General features: G+C 39.3%; 1 protein-coding gene across 1 annotated transcript in view; it reads left to right on the top strand.

Moving 5' to 3' along the window:
* The window catches only part of cemip (cell migration inducing hyaluronidase 1), an 82,416-nt gene that overhangs the window by 45,238 nt on the left and 14,963 nt on the right, over positions 1-22,215 (top strand). Inside the window, exons 9-20 of the mRNA XM_020641427.3 lie at positions 610-731; positions 3,040-3,187; positions 4,605-4,796; positions 5,987-6,156; positions 7,738-7,947; positions 8,656-8,861; positions 15,372-15,441; positions 15,853-15,981; positions 19,322-19,407; positions 20,481-20,612; positions 20,832-20,867; positions 21,908-22,063. Coding sequence (XP_020497083.1) covers positions 610-731; positions 3,040-3,187; positions 4,605-4,796; positions 5,987-6,156; positions 7,738-7,947; positions 8,656-8,861; positions 15,372-15,441; positions 15,853-15,981; positions 19,322-19,407; positions 20,481-20,612; positions 20,832-20,867; positions 21,908-22,063 — 1,657 coding nt within the window. The remainder of the gene's footprint in view (positions 1-609; positions 732-3,039; positions 3,188-4,604; positions 4,797-5,986; positions 6,157-7,737; positions 7,948-8,655; positions 8,862-15,371; positions 15,442-15,852; positions 15,982-19,321; positions 19,408-20,480; positions 20,613-20,831; positions 20,868-21,907; positions 22,064-22,215) is intronic.

The following is a 22,215-nucleotide window of genomic DNA, read 5'->3' as shown; positions in this document are numbered from 1 at the left end:
GTTAGGAAGTGTTAGATAAAATAACTATTAAGAAATCAAAGTGCAGTCTTAGGACCCTTGGATGTTATTGCACCTTACAAGTATAAAATTGAGTATTGTATTAAGATGCCGGCACTCAGAAAACAATTCTAGGTGGACACGGGGCCTCATGCATCATATGTAGCATTCCACATGTAATGTTACCATAAATATTATAGAACATAGAGTGAACTGCATGAAGACAAACCCCTAATCCTCAGGCTGAAAAACGCACACACACACACACACACACACACACACACACACACACCAAGTGGTAGCTAGGACAAAAGGAGAGGAGAGAGAGCCCTTCAATGACTGCTACAAATGTTCTCTGACAGCCTAAGTGGACTCCAAGCCAAAACCCTGACACATCGATTAGTCTAATTTCTTTGCTTGGCTGTCAGACCACTGAACTGTGAACTGAGCTACTGGCGTGTGTGTGTGTGTGTGTGTGTGTGTGTGTGTGTGTGTGTGTGTGTGTGTGTGTGTGTGTGTGTGTGTGTGTGTGTGTGTGTGTGTGTGTGTGTGTGTGTGTGTGTGTGTGTGTGTGTGTGTGCGTGTGTGTGTGCGTGTGTGTGTGTCCAACAGAGGCAGAATGGACAGAATGGTTTGACAGGGATGACGAGAGGGGATCTGGTGACTGGGAGAAACTTTCTGACCTGCTAAAGGCCTATCCAAACCGACTGTGTAGTGGGCCGCTGGACATCCAGGTTAATCTTTTCCTACTTCATAGGACACACACACTGCATGTTTGTGAGGGTGCACAGTTACACACATTCATATGCTGTTTCTCCACCACCAATGTAGTTTATGACAAATATATTTTAATTAGGGCTGGCAAAACAACAAGATCATTTTGATAAATGATTCACAGGGAAAACAAATGCTAAGAAAAACCAGATTATTCACACTTTGGAGTCTTAAGTCTTTGACACATTAGATTTGTAAACATGATGAAAATACATGTAATTAAATGTAATTTGTCTCTGGAAACACCATCTGCCATGGATTACAACTGCTTGCTCTCTTCTCCTGCCATACCCATCATGAAGAGAAACACACACACACACACACACACACACTCATACAGTGACATGCTCAGGTATGTTAGACCCTAAATGCTTTTAAGTCAAGTGGCAACATCAGGTGTTGAAAATTGAAGCCATTAAATCAGAATCAGATTTATTGGACAGGTATGCTTACACACACAAGGAATTGGAATTCAGTGGTGAATAGTGCAAAAGATGCTGAAGTAACATGATAAGTAAAATGCAGTTATGTGACGGATGGGTCAATTAAGATGTCAATTACAGTATTTACATAAATAAGTGTGCGTATGTTGATCATTTAAATTAAATAATACATATATATATATTCACAGTGATGGTTTGGTTTACAGAAAGTAGCTGTGTTGAGATTTAAGAAGTGCAGAAGACTGCAGTTCCTCCAGTGTCATCTTGAGATGGTAAATGGTAAATGGACTTGATCTTATATAGCACTTTTCTAGTCTTCCAACTACTCAAGGTGCTTTTACACCACATGTCAAACCTACACATTCACACACTGATGGTAGTGATCACTATGTAGTATCATCCATCAGAAGTAATTAATCCCATTCATACACCACCACTGAAGCAGAGGGAGCAATTCAGGGTTAAGTGTCTTGCCCTTCTGTCTGCACTAATCACATTGATTTTTGAGTAACACAAGATAATAACAACATTTACATCCTTTAAAATGACTTCCTCAAGGACTAAACACAATGTATGTCCAAAGTCACAATTTTCAAATATAAAAAAAATTGCAAACAAACATCTGCACACTGAAAACTACAAGCTGTCAGTTGTAACACATCCTAAATGGTGAATTTAGGCAAAGAAACTACCAATCATAGTTAAGAAATGTGGGCTGCTGCCTGGTGAGGTTCACCGAAAGTTTGTCAGTCAGCATTTCCAACATGGCTACTTTTCAGCCTGTGTATGTGTGAAGCATGTCCCGTTCCCCTTTGTGAGATAAATAAATGAGATGTTTATCTTCTACCTCTTCTGTAGAAGTAAGGAAGATAGAAATACTTAACTAGAGAGAGGATCATTTGAAAAGTCGACATTTAATGCAATGCTTCTGGCATTTGAACTACTGTATGTTAAGCATTCTCTCGGGTCCCTTGAAAGGAGCTTTACACATTCTATTTAATATTATTGAAACATCTGCTCAGGCCTGTGAATACTGATGTGATTTTATTATTTCCCTGTCTTAAGAAGCCCATGCTGTAAATTGTAATGGCAGTGGCTGGCTTTAAAGTTGAAGTTTTCAAATCAAATGAAAATGTGACAGTGATTTATTTATCTTCAGAGAGATGATGCCTCCATGATCAATCTATTCCTGCTCAGTCTCAGCTCGCTCTGTGACATTCACACACTCATCCTGCAAATTGACAGTTTAATGTCAACTTGTGTTGTTGTTTAGTTTAAGTGCTGTTTATTGAAATAATAAAAATACCATGTTGGTTTTGATCGTTTTCTTTAGCCAAGAAAATTACATCAACCTTTTTACTCATACAGCTCAGCTGCTGTAAAAACAGGTTGGGATTGAAAATGCATTACAAATTGAGTTATGTTTTAAAGCAATTTAATAAAACAAACAGCTGATGAACTAAGTCACCAAGCACACACAGTGAGGACAAAACTGAAAGAGCTGCCACAAGCAACCAAGATATTTTATAATTTTACATAAAAACTCATTGAAATTTAACAATACTGTTTAGGGCCTGATTTGTCCGGGGCAGCCCTGGACAAATAAGAGGTGGGCAAAATCTCATAATGCTTTGTTTTGAGTTGCACTCCTGCCAAGTGACTAGACACCTCTCTGTCTCACTCTCAGGACAAAATATTTCATCAAACTTCTAAATGTTCCTTGGTCACATATCAAAACATATTGCTTTGGTCTTTTGAAAGTACTTTTAGTTGTAAGTATGGAGTACCATCCTTTTATTTGACATTCCCTTTTTCCCTTGTCAAGGCTGCAACCTATGATGGCACACCATCCGACCAGACAGGAGATGTGATCTACAAGAAGCACAAGGACTACGGCTTTGTCTGCCTCAACAAAGACCAGGCTCATGGCATCTGTCAAAACTACAGGGTTCGCTTCCTCTGTGGAAAACTGGGTACATTAATCACACACTGTCAGTGTCTGGTATGCATGAATGAATCCATTAAATTCTTCACTTAAATGCCTTTACTTGAAAAGAAGGGAATGTAAAGGATTGATAATGTCTCCTATATGCAGACACTGGCAGTGTTCCAGTGGAGGTGTGCTTGTGCTTGTGCTTGTGTTGTTTGCGTGCATGGAGACAGTTATGATTGGAATGCATGGAGCCAGCATCTTAGTGCAGGGAAACACGACCACACAACAGCCAATGTTACAGGCACCTTTCCAAAAAGAAGAAGCTGTTGAGGACCTCTGTCAGGGCTTGTGTGTCCATGTCTGTGTGTGTTGCTTTGTGTTATGTGGTGAGTGCATAGGAGTGTTTGCATGATTCTGAGATGTATACAGAGCACACCACATTTGCTTGTGTTTGTGCCTTGTGGAGGAAGGTGGGTTGGGGGTATTTGAAGTCTGCACGTGTAAGGTATAGCACCAGTTAACCAGTGACTTGCTTTGAGAATCACAGCTATTAACATAAAGTGCACATGGATAAAACACAAATCCTCTCCTTCAGTCAAAGAAACCAAATCTGACTACTCAGAAATACCACAGCAGAAGATTGTGTTGTTTTCTGTAATTCAATCAGCCTTTGGTAACAACTCAAGAGCTTGACATTTTGGCATAAATTTAGTTTATACTTGTCTGAATATTCTGGATCACAATATCAAGCTTTCTTGCTGTGTCAGCATTTTTTTCCTAACATTGGATTGTTGATACAAAGAGTTTTTTGTTTCTTGGTAGTGTCTCAATAACAACTGTGTGAGGAAGTCAGATGTCCAGAAGAAGCTCAGAGTACCACCACTCCTCTTCCATTAAGACAAGCCAACTTTGGAAGTTAGTTTAGAATCAGATCGACGTACTCTGAATGCCTTACAGAAGATTTCCAGGCAATATTGCTTAAACACACTTAATGTGATGCAGAAAAGAAAAGTAAAGCAAGCCTGAAATATGAGCGACAAGGTGTTTGCATAGTTCTTAAAACTCCTTAAAACTCCTTAAAACATCCAAAAGAAGAACATGCTCTATTATAAATTAGCAAAATCTCAAGCAAGTTCAGCAAGGTACCTCAGTGAAATAAATAATACTTAATGCTGATGTCTCTTTATGATAACACCATTAAGGATACAGACAGGAATACCACTGATGATTTAAAAAGTTGTTGTTTTTTATGCCTGTCAATGCAGTCACAGGTCCAGTGTCTCACAACACAATGAAAAGCATCGTCCTGAAACAGCCTTTCTTCACATTGACTGATTCCTTTGATTGATTGAATTTATGATTACATTTTGTAGCATTAGAATTTTAGCCATGGATTTTTATTTGCTTTGTAGCAGCTTTGCTATATCCTGCAAGCTCTGACTCTACGCCCCTCATAGTTCGTCCGCAGGTCTCCATTTCTATCGGCATATCGTCCAATAGCAGCATTCTGGAGCTCGCTGACAAACCAGAGGGCTGGGGATCCAATGATCGGGTGGTGGTGGCCAGTACTGACTACTCCATGCATCAGACTGAAGAGTTCACCCTGTTACCTTGCTCTACCTGCACATCCAACCAGGTCAAGGTTCAAGGTAAGAAAACCATTGTTACACTTGTTTTTTTTTTCATGCAGGGCTAAACTGACAGGTTACAATGTAGCTGTGAAAACATTCTGTACTATCAATCCAGTTCAACTTGTACCAAGTAGCGTAATTTCAAAGAACTCTACAGTGCCCTTTAAAAGGTTGAAGGCTCCACTTACATGGTTTTACACATATGTTGACAAAAGCTGTTACCTGCCTGTTTGTAATGTATCTCTCCATTTATATGAACCTTTCCTGTATAAGGTTTTGAATTAACCGCTGCCTTGAAAAGTACTTCCAAACAATCGTGATAAGACATGTTTTTTGTTTTTTTTGTAAAGCCCATCATTGCATTCGTAGCCGGGTGTGTCCTTTTACAGCTTTCGCTTTCTGACAATGATTTGCACACAAAAAAGGGTCAACTTTGCATTTCCTCTGTTTAGAATGAAGACTTAGAGCCTGGGATATATTTAAATCTCTGGCATTTCTGTCCCGTTGTATTGTGAGATACCTCTGCCCGTCCTTCTCTGTCGTTTGTTTGACTCTTCACGTCTTGGAGTTCTGTCTTCCCAGAGAGAAAATCCTATTTTTGTTTAGCCCCATTCTGCTGCTCGGAGGTTTTATCACTTACTCTTGACTTTGATCCATTTCATTAATTCCTGCCTGCGTGCCACTTTATAGCAGCGTTCCTGTATTTGCAAGGATTATCAAGTCAACTGCCAAGCCACAAGGGTTATGCCCTAACCGGGGTGTGTTGTTTTTCTTGGTAATGGGAAGAGTTTGGAGATAGCTGAGAGACGTATGAGTCAGGTTTGATTCTCATTTTGACTCCATAACTGTTAAACATGTTGAACTTCAGTTCTAAATGAGATTAATGATGATGAGTTCAGAACATAACTGTTGTGGAATGTACCACAGCCCTTAAGTAGTGGTGAAGCATATATCACGATTCTATTTTTATCCTTATATTTATGTACCTTGCTAAACCATGCTGCATCTCTACGTTTTTTTATTTATCATGGGATTTAAGTCAACCTCTGAAAACAGATCATCCTCCACAAATAATCTGCATGCCGACTGTACAAACAGTGATCTACAGACAGCTATTCAGGACAACTCATTCTCTATATATTGTTTTAATGTTTAATGTTTGATCAGGAATATGGTGTGTTTTTTTGTTTGTGTGTGTGTGAGTGCAGGTAAGGCCCAGTTTGTTCACATTGGCCAGGAGGTGGACGGCGTGGATATGAGGGCGGAGGTGGGTTTACTGAGTCGTAACATACTGATCTGCGGTGAGATGGAGCCCAGTTGCTATGCCAACGAAGCCTGCAAGTTCTTCCACTTTGACACTTTTGGAGGACATTTGAAGGTAAAAGCTTGTCAACTGCCAGGTGAATTACATACGAACACTTTTCCACCAGGTTTAAACCATTGCTGTGTTTCTTTTCTGACTGCTGTTTTGACCTTGACAGTTAGTGTTTTGATATTAGCAGTTGACAAAATGGTTTCAACTCCAGGTCAGCATTATAGCTTTCAAAAATACCATTAGGTACTGAGATGTGTCTCCTGTCTGAATGAAAAGGTTTGCCATGACCCTGAATGTGCTGTGACAATCTTAGCACACAAAGAATGTTGATCAAATCAAAAGTAACCACAGGTGTATGATTAAAACTAAAAACAGAACAGGTACAACCCCAAACAAAACCCATAATCTATGTCTGAGCCTGCATGCGTGTCAAGAGAAGAAGACAACTGAGACCGGTTTTGGTTATTTTTATGCTGCCTTGTTGTCTCTCTCTCCCCGGGCATGCTATCATATCCTATTATAATTTCCATCACAGGCTCATGTCACATTTTTCTCATACATGGGTGTGTGTATAACATGTACAAGCAAGGAAACACTGGGAAATGAAAGCCTCAGTACGATTTTCAGTAAAGCCCTTCAAAATGATCGCCTCAGAACATTCTCCTGCTTCGACACTTTATACTTTATACTGTTGTGTCAATTACTAGCATTTCCATTAGTATCAGCCAGCCATGTGCTGAGAGAAGCAATCTCTGTTATAAATTGTATTGTTAAATAATTTTTAAAAAACAGCAGGGTCTGAAAGCCTTTTTGTTTATTCCAATCTCTCCATACTCATGTTTTTGTTATCTCTATCATTACTTACCGTATTTTCCGCACTATAAGGCGCACCGGATTATAAAGCGCACCTTCAATGAATGGCCTATTTTAAAACTGTTTTCATATATAGGGCGCACCGGATTATAAGAGGCATAGAATAGAACGTGTTTACAACTGAACAAGGCTGGGAGATATTGTGAATATATAAATATAAATACGTATAAAACGTAACGTATAAAACTACAAAAACAAAAGTACATAAGACGATTTCCCCAAATAATAAATTATTTCTTTGATGTTTCTCTTAACTCTCAAAACGTAGTTTTATACGTAGTGCATTCACAATAACTCAACGTTGTTCAAACGTTAATGTGCATATTCACAATATCTCCCAGCCTTGTTCAGTTGTAAACACGTAAAAGAAACACAGTCTGATACCGCTAATTCAAACGTTAGTGCATAACTCAACATTGTTCAGTTACGTATAACACGTAAAGCTCACTTTTTCAGTTCATTCCCCGTCCACGAATCCCTCGAATTCTTCTTCTTCAGTGTCCGAATTGAACAGTTGGGCGAGTACGGCATCCAACATGCCCGGCTCCCTCTCGTCATTATCCGAGTCAGTGTCGCTGAGCACCGTGTACAACCAGTATGGATCAACCAATTAACCAATTGATCCATATATAAGGCGCTCCGGATTATAAGGCGCACTGTCGTTTTTTGAGAAAATTAAAGGCTTTTAAGTGCGCCTTATAGTGCGGAAAATACGGTACACCTTCCTTGCAGACTTCCTCCCCTCTGAAAAGTATTTCCTGTCAATATCAGGTGGAGCGAGGCTTCAGGTCAGTTCATATTTCTGGAGTGGAGATGCAGCATATGGGCCAGCAGACAATGGGACACTATCCAGTTCATTTCCATATGAATGGAGATGTAGACGATAGGGGAGGCTATGACCCTCCAACCTCCGTCAGGGATTTATCTATCCACCACACCTTTTCCCGCTGTGTAACCATCCATGGCTCCAATGGACTTCTGGTAAGCATAGAATTTTTAAAGGGATACTTCACCCATTTGCATTAATCTTTGTATCATTTTTGAATGGTCGTGCATCCCGCCCTCATTTTCCCCTGAGATGGGAAATCTTTGTATTTCTAAGTCTGAAAAGGAGCTTCCAGTGACGCAAATACCGTCATTTTGCATCACTGGAAGTTGTTGTGGTTAGCGGGGTGAAACTACAATGCTAGTTCCTCATATGTTCGACCACTGAAGCTACAGACCAGGGCCGGCTCGAGCTGGAGCGGACTGGTAGTGTCGGTGCGCTCACTGTTTGCCTATGGACACAGACATAGAGTCTGTTTTCTGAAAGGAATTTACAAGATCAATTCTGGTAAATATGTCTGTAGAGGACCTTAGTGGGAGTGGCCTGCGGTGCTGTGCATTCTGGGATTTGGTGTGGTTTCATCCACATGATTCAAAAAGACACTTTCTGCCTTTTCTTAGCCAAGAAGGCACCAACTTCAAAATGTATTTCACATTTCTACTACATATATGACCCAATGTCAATACAGATTCATGTTTCAACGGGTGAAGTATCCCTTTAATGATGTTTTTATTGATCAATAGTTGTTATTAAACAATCATGTTAATACTTTGACATCCTGGAAATACACCCATTTTCTTTCCTTAGATAAGAATGTCTCTGAAGGTGTACTGCCTGTCTAAAGTTTGTGTGCTGCCTTACAGGTAAAGGATGTGGTGGGCTATGACACTCTAGGCCACTGTTTCTTCACAGAAGATGGTGCAGAGGAGAGGAACACATTTGACCACTGTCTCGGTCTGATGGTGCGCGCTGGGACCTTGCTGCCTTCTGATAGAGACAGCAAAATGTGCCGTGACATCACTGAAGGATCATACCCAGGATATGTGCCTAACCCACGCCAGGACTGCAGGTACACACAATGTGCATATAATGTGCACACTTATTTCTTTACCAAAAATTCATAATCTGACTCTGACATAAGTCTGAGTCTCAACGCAGACACAACTCTTTCCTCAACTCTTTCCTCAACTTTTTCCAATTTGAAAAAATCTCATATACATACTGTATATACATATACTGTATATATATATATATAGAGAGAGAGAGAGAGAGAGAGAGAGAGAGAGAGAGACTATCCCTGTCAGAGGGGGGGGTCTCCTGAGGTAAGACGTGACGTAAATAAACAACGCGGAAGTAGCGGCTGTAGCAACAGAGTATGCTACACGACGTTATAATGAGAATATTTGTCTTTATATCAATGCTATGTGTAATCCAATGGAATGACAACATCCACAAAAGAGAGGAGAACAACATACTGACCAACAGAAAACAGAATGCAGACGTTTAATTAGAGCACGGAGATCGTAGTGGTCACGTGCAGACACTCTATTCACTGTGGAGCAATAACAGTAACATCACTCCCCCTCTATTGGCTCAAGGTGAATTCTCCGGAGAATATCCTGCGTCGTTCTCACATCAGCTCACTTGGACTTGCTGCGGAAAATATACAAGGGGTCTGGCCGGAGAAACTCCGGGTGAAGTCCGAGTGACAAATTTGGCCGTCTGCGTTCACACATACAGCTCTTCAGTTTTTCAGTAGATTTCTACTAGTGTGAAAATGGTATTAGTCAGGGACCATGTACAAAATATACAATAATCTCCATTAATGAGATAAAATGCATTGCACCAGATTTAACTGATTAGCTAGATTCCATCTGTAGTCCTTGAGTATATGGGGGCGGCTGTGGCTCAGTTGGTAGAGTTGTCGTCTCTCAGAAGGTCGAGGGTTCGATCCCCAGCTGAGAAGCATGTCAGATGTGTCCTTGGGCAAGACACTTAACCCTGAATTGCTCCCTCTGCTTCAGTGGCGGTGTATGAATGAATTAGTTACTTCTGATGGATGATACTACATAGTGATCAATACCATCAGTGTGTGAATATATAGGTGTGACAGGCAGTGTAAAAGAGCTTTGAGTAATCTGAAGACTAGAAAAGAGCTTTATAAGCTCCAGTCCATTTACCATATATGTAAAAACGTGATACACAATTAATCAAATACAAGACAGCCTTCATAAATGAGCAAAACTGAACAATTCCACTCACAGTGAAATAGTGACAAAGTGAACATAAATCAGTGCAGAACCTGCCTCCTCATGTTGGAGTCTGTCAACATTTTCAATTCAGCCATCTCCAAACTCCCCCACATCCCATAACAGTTTCCATTATGTGTTTACTACACGTGCTGTCTTCAGTTTTGTAGATGTCTCTGTGATAGCTTTTACATCCTCTTCTTTCTTCCTTTACCAAAGTCAAAACACTACATCAAGTTCACTAGACTTCTTTCCACCCATTGATATAATACAAATCTGTTCTGCATTCTATCGTTTGCTTTTCCAATAACAATTTGTTGTTCTTAACAACAGTGATCTATATAAAGGAATAGCAGACCTTGGCTATGTGTAATTGGCCAATCAGAATCAAGAATTTAACACAGCTGTGTAATAATCAGTGTTAATATATACGACTATATAATAGGAATGCACTTCTTATCCAACTAGTCTGGATCAGTGTATCCTGGATTTCCAAATACTAACATTATATAACATGGCAGTTTAAAACTTTCCATTGAATCAAACACGATTACACTTAAGATTTATGATGATTCAATTCTAAACAGATTTTTGTACTCTCCCTTGTGGCTACTCCTGTCTCTCCCCTGTCATTTATGAATTGTGCATGTGTTGTATTTAAGTGCTTGGACTAGAACAAGAAATTTTGCTCAGATTTGCAGGAGACCGATGAATGTGCTGACGGTAATATTTTCGCTTATATAAAAATTTTGGATGTGTGTGTGTGTGTGTGTGTGGGTGTGGGTGTGGGTGTGCATGTGTGCCTAGGCATGCTTTAGCATGCGGTCTATAAAAATAATTTATTAAAGCAATCTGCTGCAGAACAAACAGCTACATGTTTTTTTCTGTTTTTGTTCGCAAACTTAATGTTGTGCTTTTACAATAATAGTCAACATATCTGATTTCACATATCAACAAACTCATTTTTTTTTGCTTAACAAATTCACTATTAAATCTGCAGTCTAAATTTCACTAAAATTAAGCTTATTCCAAAAGTCAATGAACATGTGTGCTTGGGTATGTCTACATTTGTTGAATAAATAATTATCCATCTTGGCTGCAGTATTCTGTATGCTGTGAGACAGCAGCAGAGAGTATCCAAATCCACTGTTCCAAAGCCATTCTTCCTAAACACATACATGTGCATAAGCAAGGGACAATCAGACCACTCTGGCTTATCGACCAGCACTGAAATGAAAGAATGCTAATTGTGCTTACATACAACTCAGTTAATCTTGTGTGTTATTGTGTTATTATGAGGAAAACACAGAAGAACTGCTTATCCTGCTGGTTCCATTGTAGTTCTTAAAGTAATGATCCTAAGCATCTGCTTAAATACTCACCTCTATGGGAGTCTCTACCTGTTAACTGCCACCACTCAATCACTCTTTACTTTGCCTTAAACAAAACATGAGTGTCTGCCTTATTGTTAAACAAAGAGAGTATTAGCAAGCTGAATATATGCAAAGAAAATAACAGTCAGTGCCAGTGAGTTTGAGACTGCAAAGAGGGACTTAGGGACCTTAGAGGTTAGCCTTTACCGGCCTTGCCATGATGATTATTTCTACAAGCAGTGCTCCCACATTTGAACATTGGCACTGACAAGAGTGGGTTTGGGAGAGGAGTGCAGCACATTATGGTCCTTAGCTGATAGTTAGACAGACAGATCTGTGCACACAGTCTATTGGTTGAAAAATGCAAATAATGTAAAGTAGGGGAGTAAGTGGGCAGAGACAGTTATGCTATGAGGAAATCTGAAAAGGTTGATAGAAGGACAGATTTATTTTTTAAGTTAGACATGAACTTAATTCTGGCAGTTTAAAAGTAAATTGTTCCTCCATTTTCCCCTAAGCCACTTATCAAGCAGAAACAGCAACATATTAAGAAAAGGTTTAGAAGAGAGGAGAAGGGAGACAAAGACCCAGGAATGAGCGAAAATAAGAGATCAGAGGGCTGAAAAAAAGTGGAGAAGTTTAAGATGTTAGGCTGTCATGCTGTAAGCTGCTGTGGAGCTAAACTGCATATTTGCTGTTCTATTCATATTCATTACCCTAAGCTTCTTTTTTCACGTAGATGCAAATGGAACTATAATGATATTCTAAGTGTATGGGTGACTGGGGCTTTGGAGCTGTACGCTCACAATAAGGCACAGAGAAGAATTTGCAGATTAATCGAAAACAATTATTTATTATTTTTTAAGAGTTCAGTGAGAAAAGTTCAGATGGTATAAAATAAAAAAACAATCAAAAGTCAAAAAAAAAAGTTAAATATGGAGAACAAGCTCGAATGTGAACATACAACACTCACTCTCTCGCTCGCTCACTCACTCGCTCACTCTCTCACTCGCTCACTCTCTCACTCTCTCTCTCTCTCTCTCTCTCGCTCACTCACTCGCTCACTCGCTCACTCGCTCACTCTCTTGCTCTCTCTCTCTCTCGCTCACTCACTCACTCACTCACTCACTCACTCACTCACTCACTCACTCACTCAGTTAACCTCATGGTTCATTCTGGGTTGTCAGTACTAGGAACGGGGTTCACTTCTGAACAGGGTTCAATACCTTGGTACCTTGATTGGACTTTAAATGATGTCATAGTTTGCTCTAAGTTTTTTTGAATATGACAGTCTGCTGGTGGCAGACTTGTTCTTGTTTGTGATTGGTCAAATACTGCTAACTGTGCCCCTAGAATTAACAAATACTGTGTCTGCCACTTGCTCCTCTTACAGTACCTGAAGTACAACTCTTGGCCAAGGGAGAAGAATTGGGTAGAGACCGGTCTTCACCAACATTCAGCAATTGCTAAAATGTCCATACCAATCATATTGTACAGTCATGACCATCATGACAAAATAGTGCGCAGATCTACTGAGACATTCTGAACCTGAAGCTGTCACTCAGTGACACTGTGAACAGAGACTCTAGACTGCAGTGTGCCTCTTGCCTTCCATTGACTAAACATATAAAGAGCTACCCAGGCCTTAATGATACATTGATTGGTTTTGTCCAGGGCTGAGGGAGTGCAGAATGTAAAAAAAAAAGATTTAATTAATAATATCCTTTGGTCACAGAAGGACAGTTAAATGATAAAATCTCAAGTTTAAGAATTTTGACATGCTGTGAAACATATTATTTTGCAAGAAATATTATCGATGATATGATGCATATTGATAATTAACGGATATAAAACAAGATTAAAAAAAAACTCTCTGCATCCATAAATACCATTCCCAGAGGCAGTAGTGAAAAGAGGCAGACTTTAAATGGTCACCTATTGTAATCTGTTGGCTAATTCATTATTCCTTCATGAGTCTGTGAGAATCCAGTGAAGCAGTACACTTGTTGTTTTTATTTGATGTATTAATGATTGAACTGCTAAGAGTTAAGTGATTGTTAGTAATGGCAGTTTAGTTTGTTTAGAATGTGAATTCATGCAATCTTAAGTCTTGGTTGACATTTAGTTAAAGAGGGCCAGGGGCTTTTCAAGTCATTTATTTAAAACTTTTTTTCTGATTCATCTCACATGTCTGTCTATGTCAACAATGATCAGCACATTTGGCAAAAAAACCAACATTTTCTGCATTGCTGCATTGTGTTCCATCCAACTCTAGCAGTCTGGACAGAGTGGCTGGAACTTTCTCTCCCTTGTGCTTTCATACTCTCTGTAACCCCCCCTAGCCTATCCTGTTAATCTTCTCTTTAAATGCGGATTTTCCAACAATTGTTTAAAAACAATTTCCACACTAGTACATGAGACAAAACATGCGCAACAATCAGTTTCTAAGTGTTCAATCTGTGTGTAGTGAGGAAGGGCACCTGCAGTCTGTCAACTTTGACACACTTTCTGGAATTTCTGAAATGTTTACACTGTAGCAGAAATAAATATTCATTTCATAGAAGAATCCTGACAAACAACATGATCACAGAAAAACAATGTGAAACTATCAATGATTTGTGACTATTATATTTTTAAGATGGTCTTTCCTCTGGCCTGAGTATTCAATCAGCTGGCCCAGAGTCAATGGGCCAGCTTTCAATTGTGCATCTGTGGCTCAGTGGGTAGAGTCTGTCCTCTACCAACCAGAAAGTCGAGGGTTCAATCCCCAGCTCCTGAAGCTACATGTCCGATGTGTCCTTGGGAACTTGACCCCAAGTTGCACCTGCTGCTTAGTCAGTGGAGTGTGAATGGGATGAGTTACTTCTGATGGTCACTTTACAACCTCAGCCATCAGTGTGTGAATGTGTAGGTGTGACCTGAAGTGTAAAAGAGCTTTGAGTAGTCAGAAGACTAGAAAAGAAATATACAAGCTCAGGTCCATTCATCATTTCATGTCAAGCCCTAACTTTAAAGGCTTTATGTGATTTTTCACACTTAAATATAATATAAATCAAATATCTCCTCTGAAAATAACTCTGTGAGTCATGACTGTCTACAATGGGTGTAACACCCGAGTCCCACTGTCTGTGATGTTTTCAGAGTCCTATCTTCAGTTTGTTTACATCGCCAGGACGACCAGCTGACTCCTCCCCTCACGTATAAAAGTTGTTTAATTGAGGGACTAGAGAAAAGAAGAATAACATACTGTACTCACTGCTTAACTGTGTTTCTAGATCACGCTCATTTCAGGTAAAGATACGAGCATAATAAAGATCGCTAGCATTAGCATGCTAACACAACAATGCAGCGAGAGTTGTTTTGGTTTCATGCTGGCGCTCAAGGGCGACATCTGCTGGATCAAAACATCACATATAAAGCCTTTAATAGATAACTCAATACATTTTGTGTTTAACTTAACACAAAAAAATAAACTTCAGCCACAAATGATGGCAAAAAAAAATACACGTTTTCAGCAATAAATTATGGCATAGAAACATGCATGGAAAAAAGGGTTTGACACTTAAATGTACTGGGGGAGTTTTGTTTAAGAGAGAATGCGATATTGTCATGTTATCTGCTGAAGCTTTAAAGGTTTTTTAAATAAACAGTTAATTAACAGACATTTTTTATTATGAACATAAAATTGATTTACCATTTAAATACATTTCCAAAAAAATGTTTGTCTTTGCTGTGAATAAAAGTTATTTAAAAAAAAAAAAAAGTAAAAAAGAAAGTAACATTTTTCAGTTGTGTATTAACAGGGCTGTTGTCATTACAAACCATTAATCTGGTCCTCCTCAGTCACTGTCTACACTGTTATTTACCAAGACATCACTTGTTTACTCTATTCTTGTGAAAAGGCACATAATAACCAACCCAATAACAAAACGCTTCACTTTTTTCTTTCCCACACAGCGCAACTTCAACTTTCTGGATCGCCAACCCCAATAACAACCTCATCAACTGTGCTGCTGCAGGCTCAGAGGTAAGCTTCTCTGTTTCTCAGACTCCCCTCCCTTCCTTCAGGACGAGGTCTATCTTATTACCAGGTTGCCAGACCAGATTAATGGATGTGTGCTTCTATTAACTCCAGACTCAGGCAGACAACAGACGCTGGCACTGCCACATTCTCACTATAATAGAATGCCAATTATGATCACACTTCTGGGAATTCTTGAGAATATGTCAGATGGAACGGAGTGTAATTTATCCTCCATGTAATTACTATTATAATTTGCATACCTGAGGAGAAAAACAGAAAACAGACTTGTGGTTTCAAAGCAGAGGATGGAGTTACTGGATGTGTGCGGGAGTGAATATGTGTTTGTTGTGTTGGGCCCATGATGGTCCTTAGCATGCTCTCTTTAGATTGACATGTTTGTGTTTGACCCTTCAGGAAACAGGTTTCTGGTTCGTCTTCCACCATGTTCCCACCGGTCCTTCAGAGGGGCTCTATGCTCCAGGACAAACTGAACACACACCTATGGGCCAATTTACCAACAACAGAGCCCACTCCAACTACAGGGTGAGTCTGATGACAGGCAGAGTGGAATTTTACCTTTTGTGCCAAAAAAAACTTCTTAACACGAGCCCTGTGCTTTCCGGACTATTTTCTTTTCTTTCATAAGCTTTCCCCAAACCTACCAATTCATATAGAAGCTGGAAATAGTGCTTTAAAGAACACACACAAAATGATTTCCTGATGATGTGACATAATAATCTGATAAATGATAACCTTTAGCCCTCAAAACTGATTCAGTCCAAAAACAACATAAACAGTGTTCATGTTCACATGACGTGATTTACTATTATTGGTTTGTCTATACTAAGAACTTGTGTCATAAAGGAGATCTGACAATTGTAATCATTAAGGGCACGGTAGTGCGCTTTAACAAAAAGTATTGGCTGCATGGTTTCAACGTTGGGTTTGAGAAACTAATGAGTAAGCAATGAGTAGTTTTTGTTTCAAGTGAGACTCTTGAAAATCTGCTTCCACAAAGGATAATACTGCTTCAGTGGTGGTGTATGAATGGGATTAGTTACTTCTGATGGATGATACTACATAGCAACCTCTACCATCAGTGTGACATGCAGTGTAAAAGCACTTTGAGTAGTCGGAAGACTAAAGCGCTATACTTGCTCAAGTCCATTTAACATTTACCATCAGTTGACAAGTGGACAGCAGGTGTAAATGCACCAGAGGACATTGAGGATGGATTATATAGAGAGAGGTGGTCTAGGACATATTTGTCCACATTGGTCTTGAAATGTGTCCGCTCATGTTTCCTGGGCCACATTAAGCACCGCCCACTCTCACTATCTTCACAGCAATAGTTACCGTACGTAAAGTAGCCTAACAGACCACTCAAGTGAATGATTGAATGTTTCCCTGCTGTGCTGAATATATATATATGTAGATTATCAAAGCTGATATTCATTGGAACCACATGCAAGAGTTTATAATAACTAATAAAAGCAAATGTTTCACCTATAGGGTGAACGGATAAAGCTAGTCCCTGTCAAATACACAATCTACTGTATAGCATGAACTTCAAATGACACAAGCTGGAGGTTAATCAGAGTGTATAAAAACGCAGCACAGTGAGAATAAAGGTGTTTGGGGGCACCAGTAGTTTAGTATGTAGAAATGGGTTGGGTGTTGGAGGGTCGATGGTTCAAATCACGGAAAGAACCAAATAAGAAATTTGGAACCAATATAGATCAGACACACTTAAACTTCAGCAACAACTCGTGAAAGTCAATCAGCTTTCCACTCCCTGAAACACATAATAAATGATCGATCTGACATTTTTACTCTGAACAAGTCTGCGTCATGATGTTGATATTAAGGCCTGTTAAATAAATAGCCCATGTGTAACTTTCATCTTCTGTTGAACTGGAAATCACTAAAACCAGATGAACAGGTGCTATACTGGTGATGTAATGGACCAACAAATGACAGAGTTTATGCTGCAGACATTATTGCTTGCCTGGAAATTTCAACAATCCGCTGCCTGCACCGGAAGTACATGGTAAATGGACTTGAACTTATATAGCGCTTTTCTAGTCTTCAGACTACTCAAAGCTCTCTTACACTGCATGTCACACCAACACATTCACACAGCAATTCGGGCTTAAGTGTCTTGCCCAAGGACACATCGGACATGTTGCCCAGCTGGGAATCGAACCCAACAACTCTACCAACTGAGCCACAGCCGCCCTGCATGGGTTTGGGGGATAGACGATGTTTGCAGATAGGTTTTAAGATTGACTCTGGATAACTAAAGTATAGAATTAATCTTATGTATTGCTATGCAGTTGTTATCCGATTACCTATAAGCATGTTATTTTTATTCAAGAGAAGTCTGAACTGATTAGTGATGTTGTTTCTGCAAGAGTGACAAAAGCTGTTGCAGTGTATTGACATGGAGCTCACTACTTCAAAAGTTATGTTTAGACAGAGATTTTTCATTGACTTCAATGTCTATGGAGTATTGGAAACACTCCATCCTTAACAGCGAAGGATGGAGAAAAACAAGTTCACAGTGTTAGTGGAGAAGAAGAGAAGAAGAGCAAAAGGCAAAGAGTAAGAACGGAAAAAAAACAGATAAGAAAGAAAGAGGACAGAGTCAGGGAGACGGAAGAGATGGAGAGGACATGAGAGTTTGGGAGGCGCCTGAGGCCTCGAGCACAGCTCAGCTCATACAGAGAGAGATTTATGAAGCACTGGTAGAGGGAAATTGTTGTTGTTATATCCTTATTTTCTCATCCCCAAAAGCGATCCCCTCTCTTTATATTTCATTTTACCCATCCATCTTCACTTTTAATTTAGATCATCCTAATAGGAGCATAACTCATGTCAGGCTGCAACCCAAAGATGTTTATGAGTGGAAAGGTTGTGTCAGGTTGAGTACTGACACAACAATGATGTCTGTGATTCAAAAAGGGAAACTATTCAGAGATTTGTTTCAATCACAATTTTACGTAACATCTAGATACAGGATTGTGCATTCATATGTTGTTAAAAACTTTCTCGTTAAGATTTGAGTTTAAAAATAGTCTCTATTCCTTCATTGCAGTGAACTTTAAGTAGATTGTGTCATCCTTTGTTAAACAAAACTGTCGTCATGTGTGGGGTCTTTTCATGTTTCAAAAATCTGTTGAGATGTTTCAAATCTTTTAGTGTGGGCCAGGCTTGACCTCCTATCCATTACAGCTTGATAGATGTTGATATGACTGTGGTGATGTGTGGAGTCTGTCCTGTTTTAATGTCAATGGATAGATCATTAGTTTTAGTCTATCACACAAAAGCTTGAATATTTGAAGTAACATGACTTAAAGAAAGCTCTTCATGGATCTAATTATTTAAGATGCAATCTGCTCTCCAAGCAGGCCAAGCTGTGTTGGCAGCTTTATTCCATTAAATCCCCAAACTGTCAGCCCAGAACTGGTCGAGTCAAACTCCCCAAATATGGCAGCTTGGTCAGCAACCCTTCAAATCTAAATATGAGAATCCACGTCATCTTCATATTTACAGAATTTGGAGTCTGCAGTCAATTTAGCAATCATTAAAAAATGCATTAATAATGCAACAACTGATCAACCTCTGAATATAAAGCTTTCACATTGAATGAGTTTCAGAGGAGCAAACGAACTCATTGTTGACTGAGTGAAACATTTGCAATTTGAATATGTTAAAGGAAAAAATCAATGAAGGTTTAAATAATTACATAACAAACAATTAGTATTAGTTAGTCATTTGGTATTATGAAGGGGCGAGGATAAATGATGTCGTTGCTTTATTCTTTGTCATTTTTAATCAATATCCCACACTACTTAACGCCATGTTGTTCTTTTCATTCCAGGCCGGTATGATCCTGGATAATGGAGTTAAGACTACACTGGCAAACGACAAGGACAAGAGACCCTTCCTGTCTTTGATTGGAGCCAGGTAAGACTCCTCAGCACACCCTGTGACAAATAAACATCCTGTATTACCAACTGAAGACAAGCCAGTATGATTTAGTGTGAGTGTTTTTCTGTAAGGATCATGTTTAGTAGGGCAATATTTTTGGATGGGATCACTAGATTTTTGTCGTTGATCCAATTGTTTCTTGGATCAGCAGAAAAAAAAGATATCCATAATATAACTTTCCTTCTCCTCAAACTATGCATTTTATCAGAACTTAAAATCCAAATGCATCTTCATACATCTTGATGATGTATTACAGCAAGGCAAAGGAGTGTTGTGGAGACACTCTGACCTTCTTTGATTGGTGGAACTCTGATCTAGTGGGGGTTTTGTTCAGTTGTATTTTTCGACCTTGAGAGACAGGACAGCGGATAGAGTCAGAAATCGAGAAGAGAGAGAGTGAGGAATGCCTGAAAGTTTAGAGGACTTTAACCTCCATACATGGGGCGCACTGCAGGCACCAACCACTAGGCTATATGCGCTCTTGAACTCTGATCAAGTGTTGCACAATTCATTTAATTATAGAAGTGATCATGGTTTTTGCCTTTCCACGATTAGAGAAACATCTATTGAAGATGTTAAAAAAAGTACACACACACACACACACACACACACACACACACACACACACAAACACAACCGCTGCCCTGTTCTCTGTTGACAAATTCATCAGCAGTTCATTTTATGGTCAAAGCTTTCGATGTGGCTGAAGTCAATTTTAAAAGACAGTTTAAAATACAAGCACAGCAAAGAACAGCTGAGACAATCTCTCACCTTAACTGTGAACCATAACTGGAAACCCATTATCAAAATAACCATAATTATTATTTTGACCTAAAACATGTTGCAGAATTACAATGAGAAATGTTTTATTGTAATTCTGCAACATTTCTATGCTTTTAAATGTCTATTGAGAAATGTACTCACACTTAAAGATATAATTCCTTAGTGTTTGTGTGTCACTCTTAAATGAATAGCAAATTCAAACAAATGCTAATGAAGTTTTTTCCACTCTGTTTTTTTTGTTTTGGTGGGACTGCTGTATGGTTTAGGTATGGTCCTCACCAGGACGCTGACCCATTCAAACCAAGAATTCCTGCTCTTATCCACCACTTTGTAGCCTTTAAGAACCAGGACCATGGAGCCTGGCTGAGAGGAGGGGACGTCTGGTTGGATGACTGCCAGTGAGTATCACAAAATGAAGCAATACTTTGACCAAGTAAATAAACCACCTATCTTTATATGGATTTTGTTTTTCAACTTTCAATGATACTGACTGTGATAGAAAACATTATGAGTTCACAGGTTTTGTTAGATGACAGTGAGTTGAAAGGGAGAAAAGTATCCAGGTTGAATAACATTTTAGACTCTCTGAGTAATTATATTCTCCCTTTCTTGCTTAGATTTGCTGATAATGGCATCGGCCTCACTCTTGCAAGGTAAGCCCACCCCCACCCTGTTAAATCAATGTTCTTACTCCTGCTGAGGATGCATTTTGATTCATTGTGATTAAAAATGGCTGGGTGCCTTGGATTTCACACAAACGCCTGTAAGTAAGTTTACACAACGGGCCTCATTCACCAATATCTTCTTATTTTCATGAGTTTTTTGAAACTGAAGTTTTTTGAAACTTGAAGTTGTTCTAAAGAGGATTTCTAAGACTTCTCTCTGTCAGATTCACCGACCTGTTCTTAAATGACTGAATTCTTTGCTGTTGTGTTATCACTTTGTGTTCAGAAATTGAAAGGGAGTGCCCGTTTTCCAAATGAGCATAGGTAACTGCCCACTAGGTGCAGAGGCCTGCAGATAGAAACACATATACAATAAGGTTGTTGAGATGCCTATCGAGGGCTGAAGATGGCACCGGCTGAGCACCGGACTCTAAAGGACAAGAGACTTTTGTGGATGTCACAAAGGCTATATTTACACTTATATTCTCAAGTTATTATTATGACATTCAGATATTTCTAAAAGTAGTAGTCAGGGTTATTGTGCTCAGGAAAAGTTGAACAAATAATTAATTTAAGTGTTTTTTTTTCTAAGCTGTGGGTTATGGCACATTGCTCTGTGGTGGTCACTCTTTTGTTTTAATTAACTTGTGAATTCATATTTTTTGTTGTGGTTGTTATTGACCCTTCATTACCCCATCATGGTTTAAATAAGCTGATTAATAAGCTGAGGAGAGAAAGGCAATGTTGGGAGGAGAGAGTCTGGAATGATATGCGGCAAAGGGCTGAGGTCAGATTTGAACCCACAGCCACTGCGACGAGGACTGTAGCCTCTGTATATGTGGCGTCTGACATAACCACGAGGTGATCTGGCGCCTGTCTGCTAGCACAGTTACAAGAATAGAAACTTGATTTCCACTGTATTGAATTTCATTAGAATACATTCTTTTTTTAAACTTTATATCCTAAATCAAAGTTAAATAATTGCTCCTACACCTTCACACTGTAACTCTCCCATTTTGTGTGTGCAGTGGAGGGACTTTCCCAGACGATGACGGCTCTCATCAGCAGGTGATAAATTCTTTGTTTGTTGGCGAAAGTGAAAATCGTGGGAGGCCCCTGCCTGACAACCACATCTGGGGCCCTGGTGGTTCTGACTTTACTGGCAGAACCCTGCCACATGGCATGTAAGTCACAAATGTCCCTATTTCTTTTTTTTTTTTTTTGCTTTAAAAGGGTAACTCAGCTCTCATCCACCATTTACATTTACAATTAATCAACTCTGCAGCTTGAAAGAAACACACTGTTGCTTTTGGATGTCTTTGTAAAGCATGCTTAC

This window comes from Labrus bergylta, chromosome 3, assembly GCF_963930695.1.
Source record: "Labrus bergylta chromosome 3, fLabBer1.1, whole genome shotgun sequence".
Taxonomy (NCBI): Eukaryota; Metazoa; Chordata; class Actinopteri; order Labriformes; family Labridae; genus Labrus; species Labrus bergylta.
The sequence above is the reverse complement of the archived record's forward strand: the minus strand, read 5'-3'. Positions and strand labels throughout refer to the sequence as shown.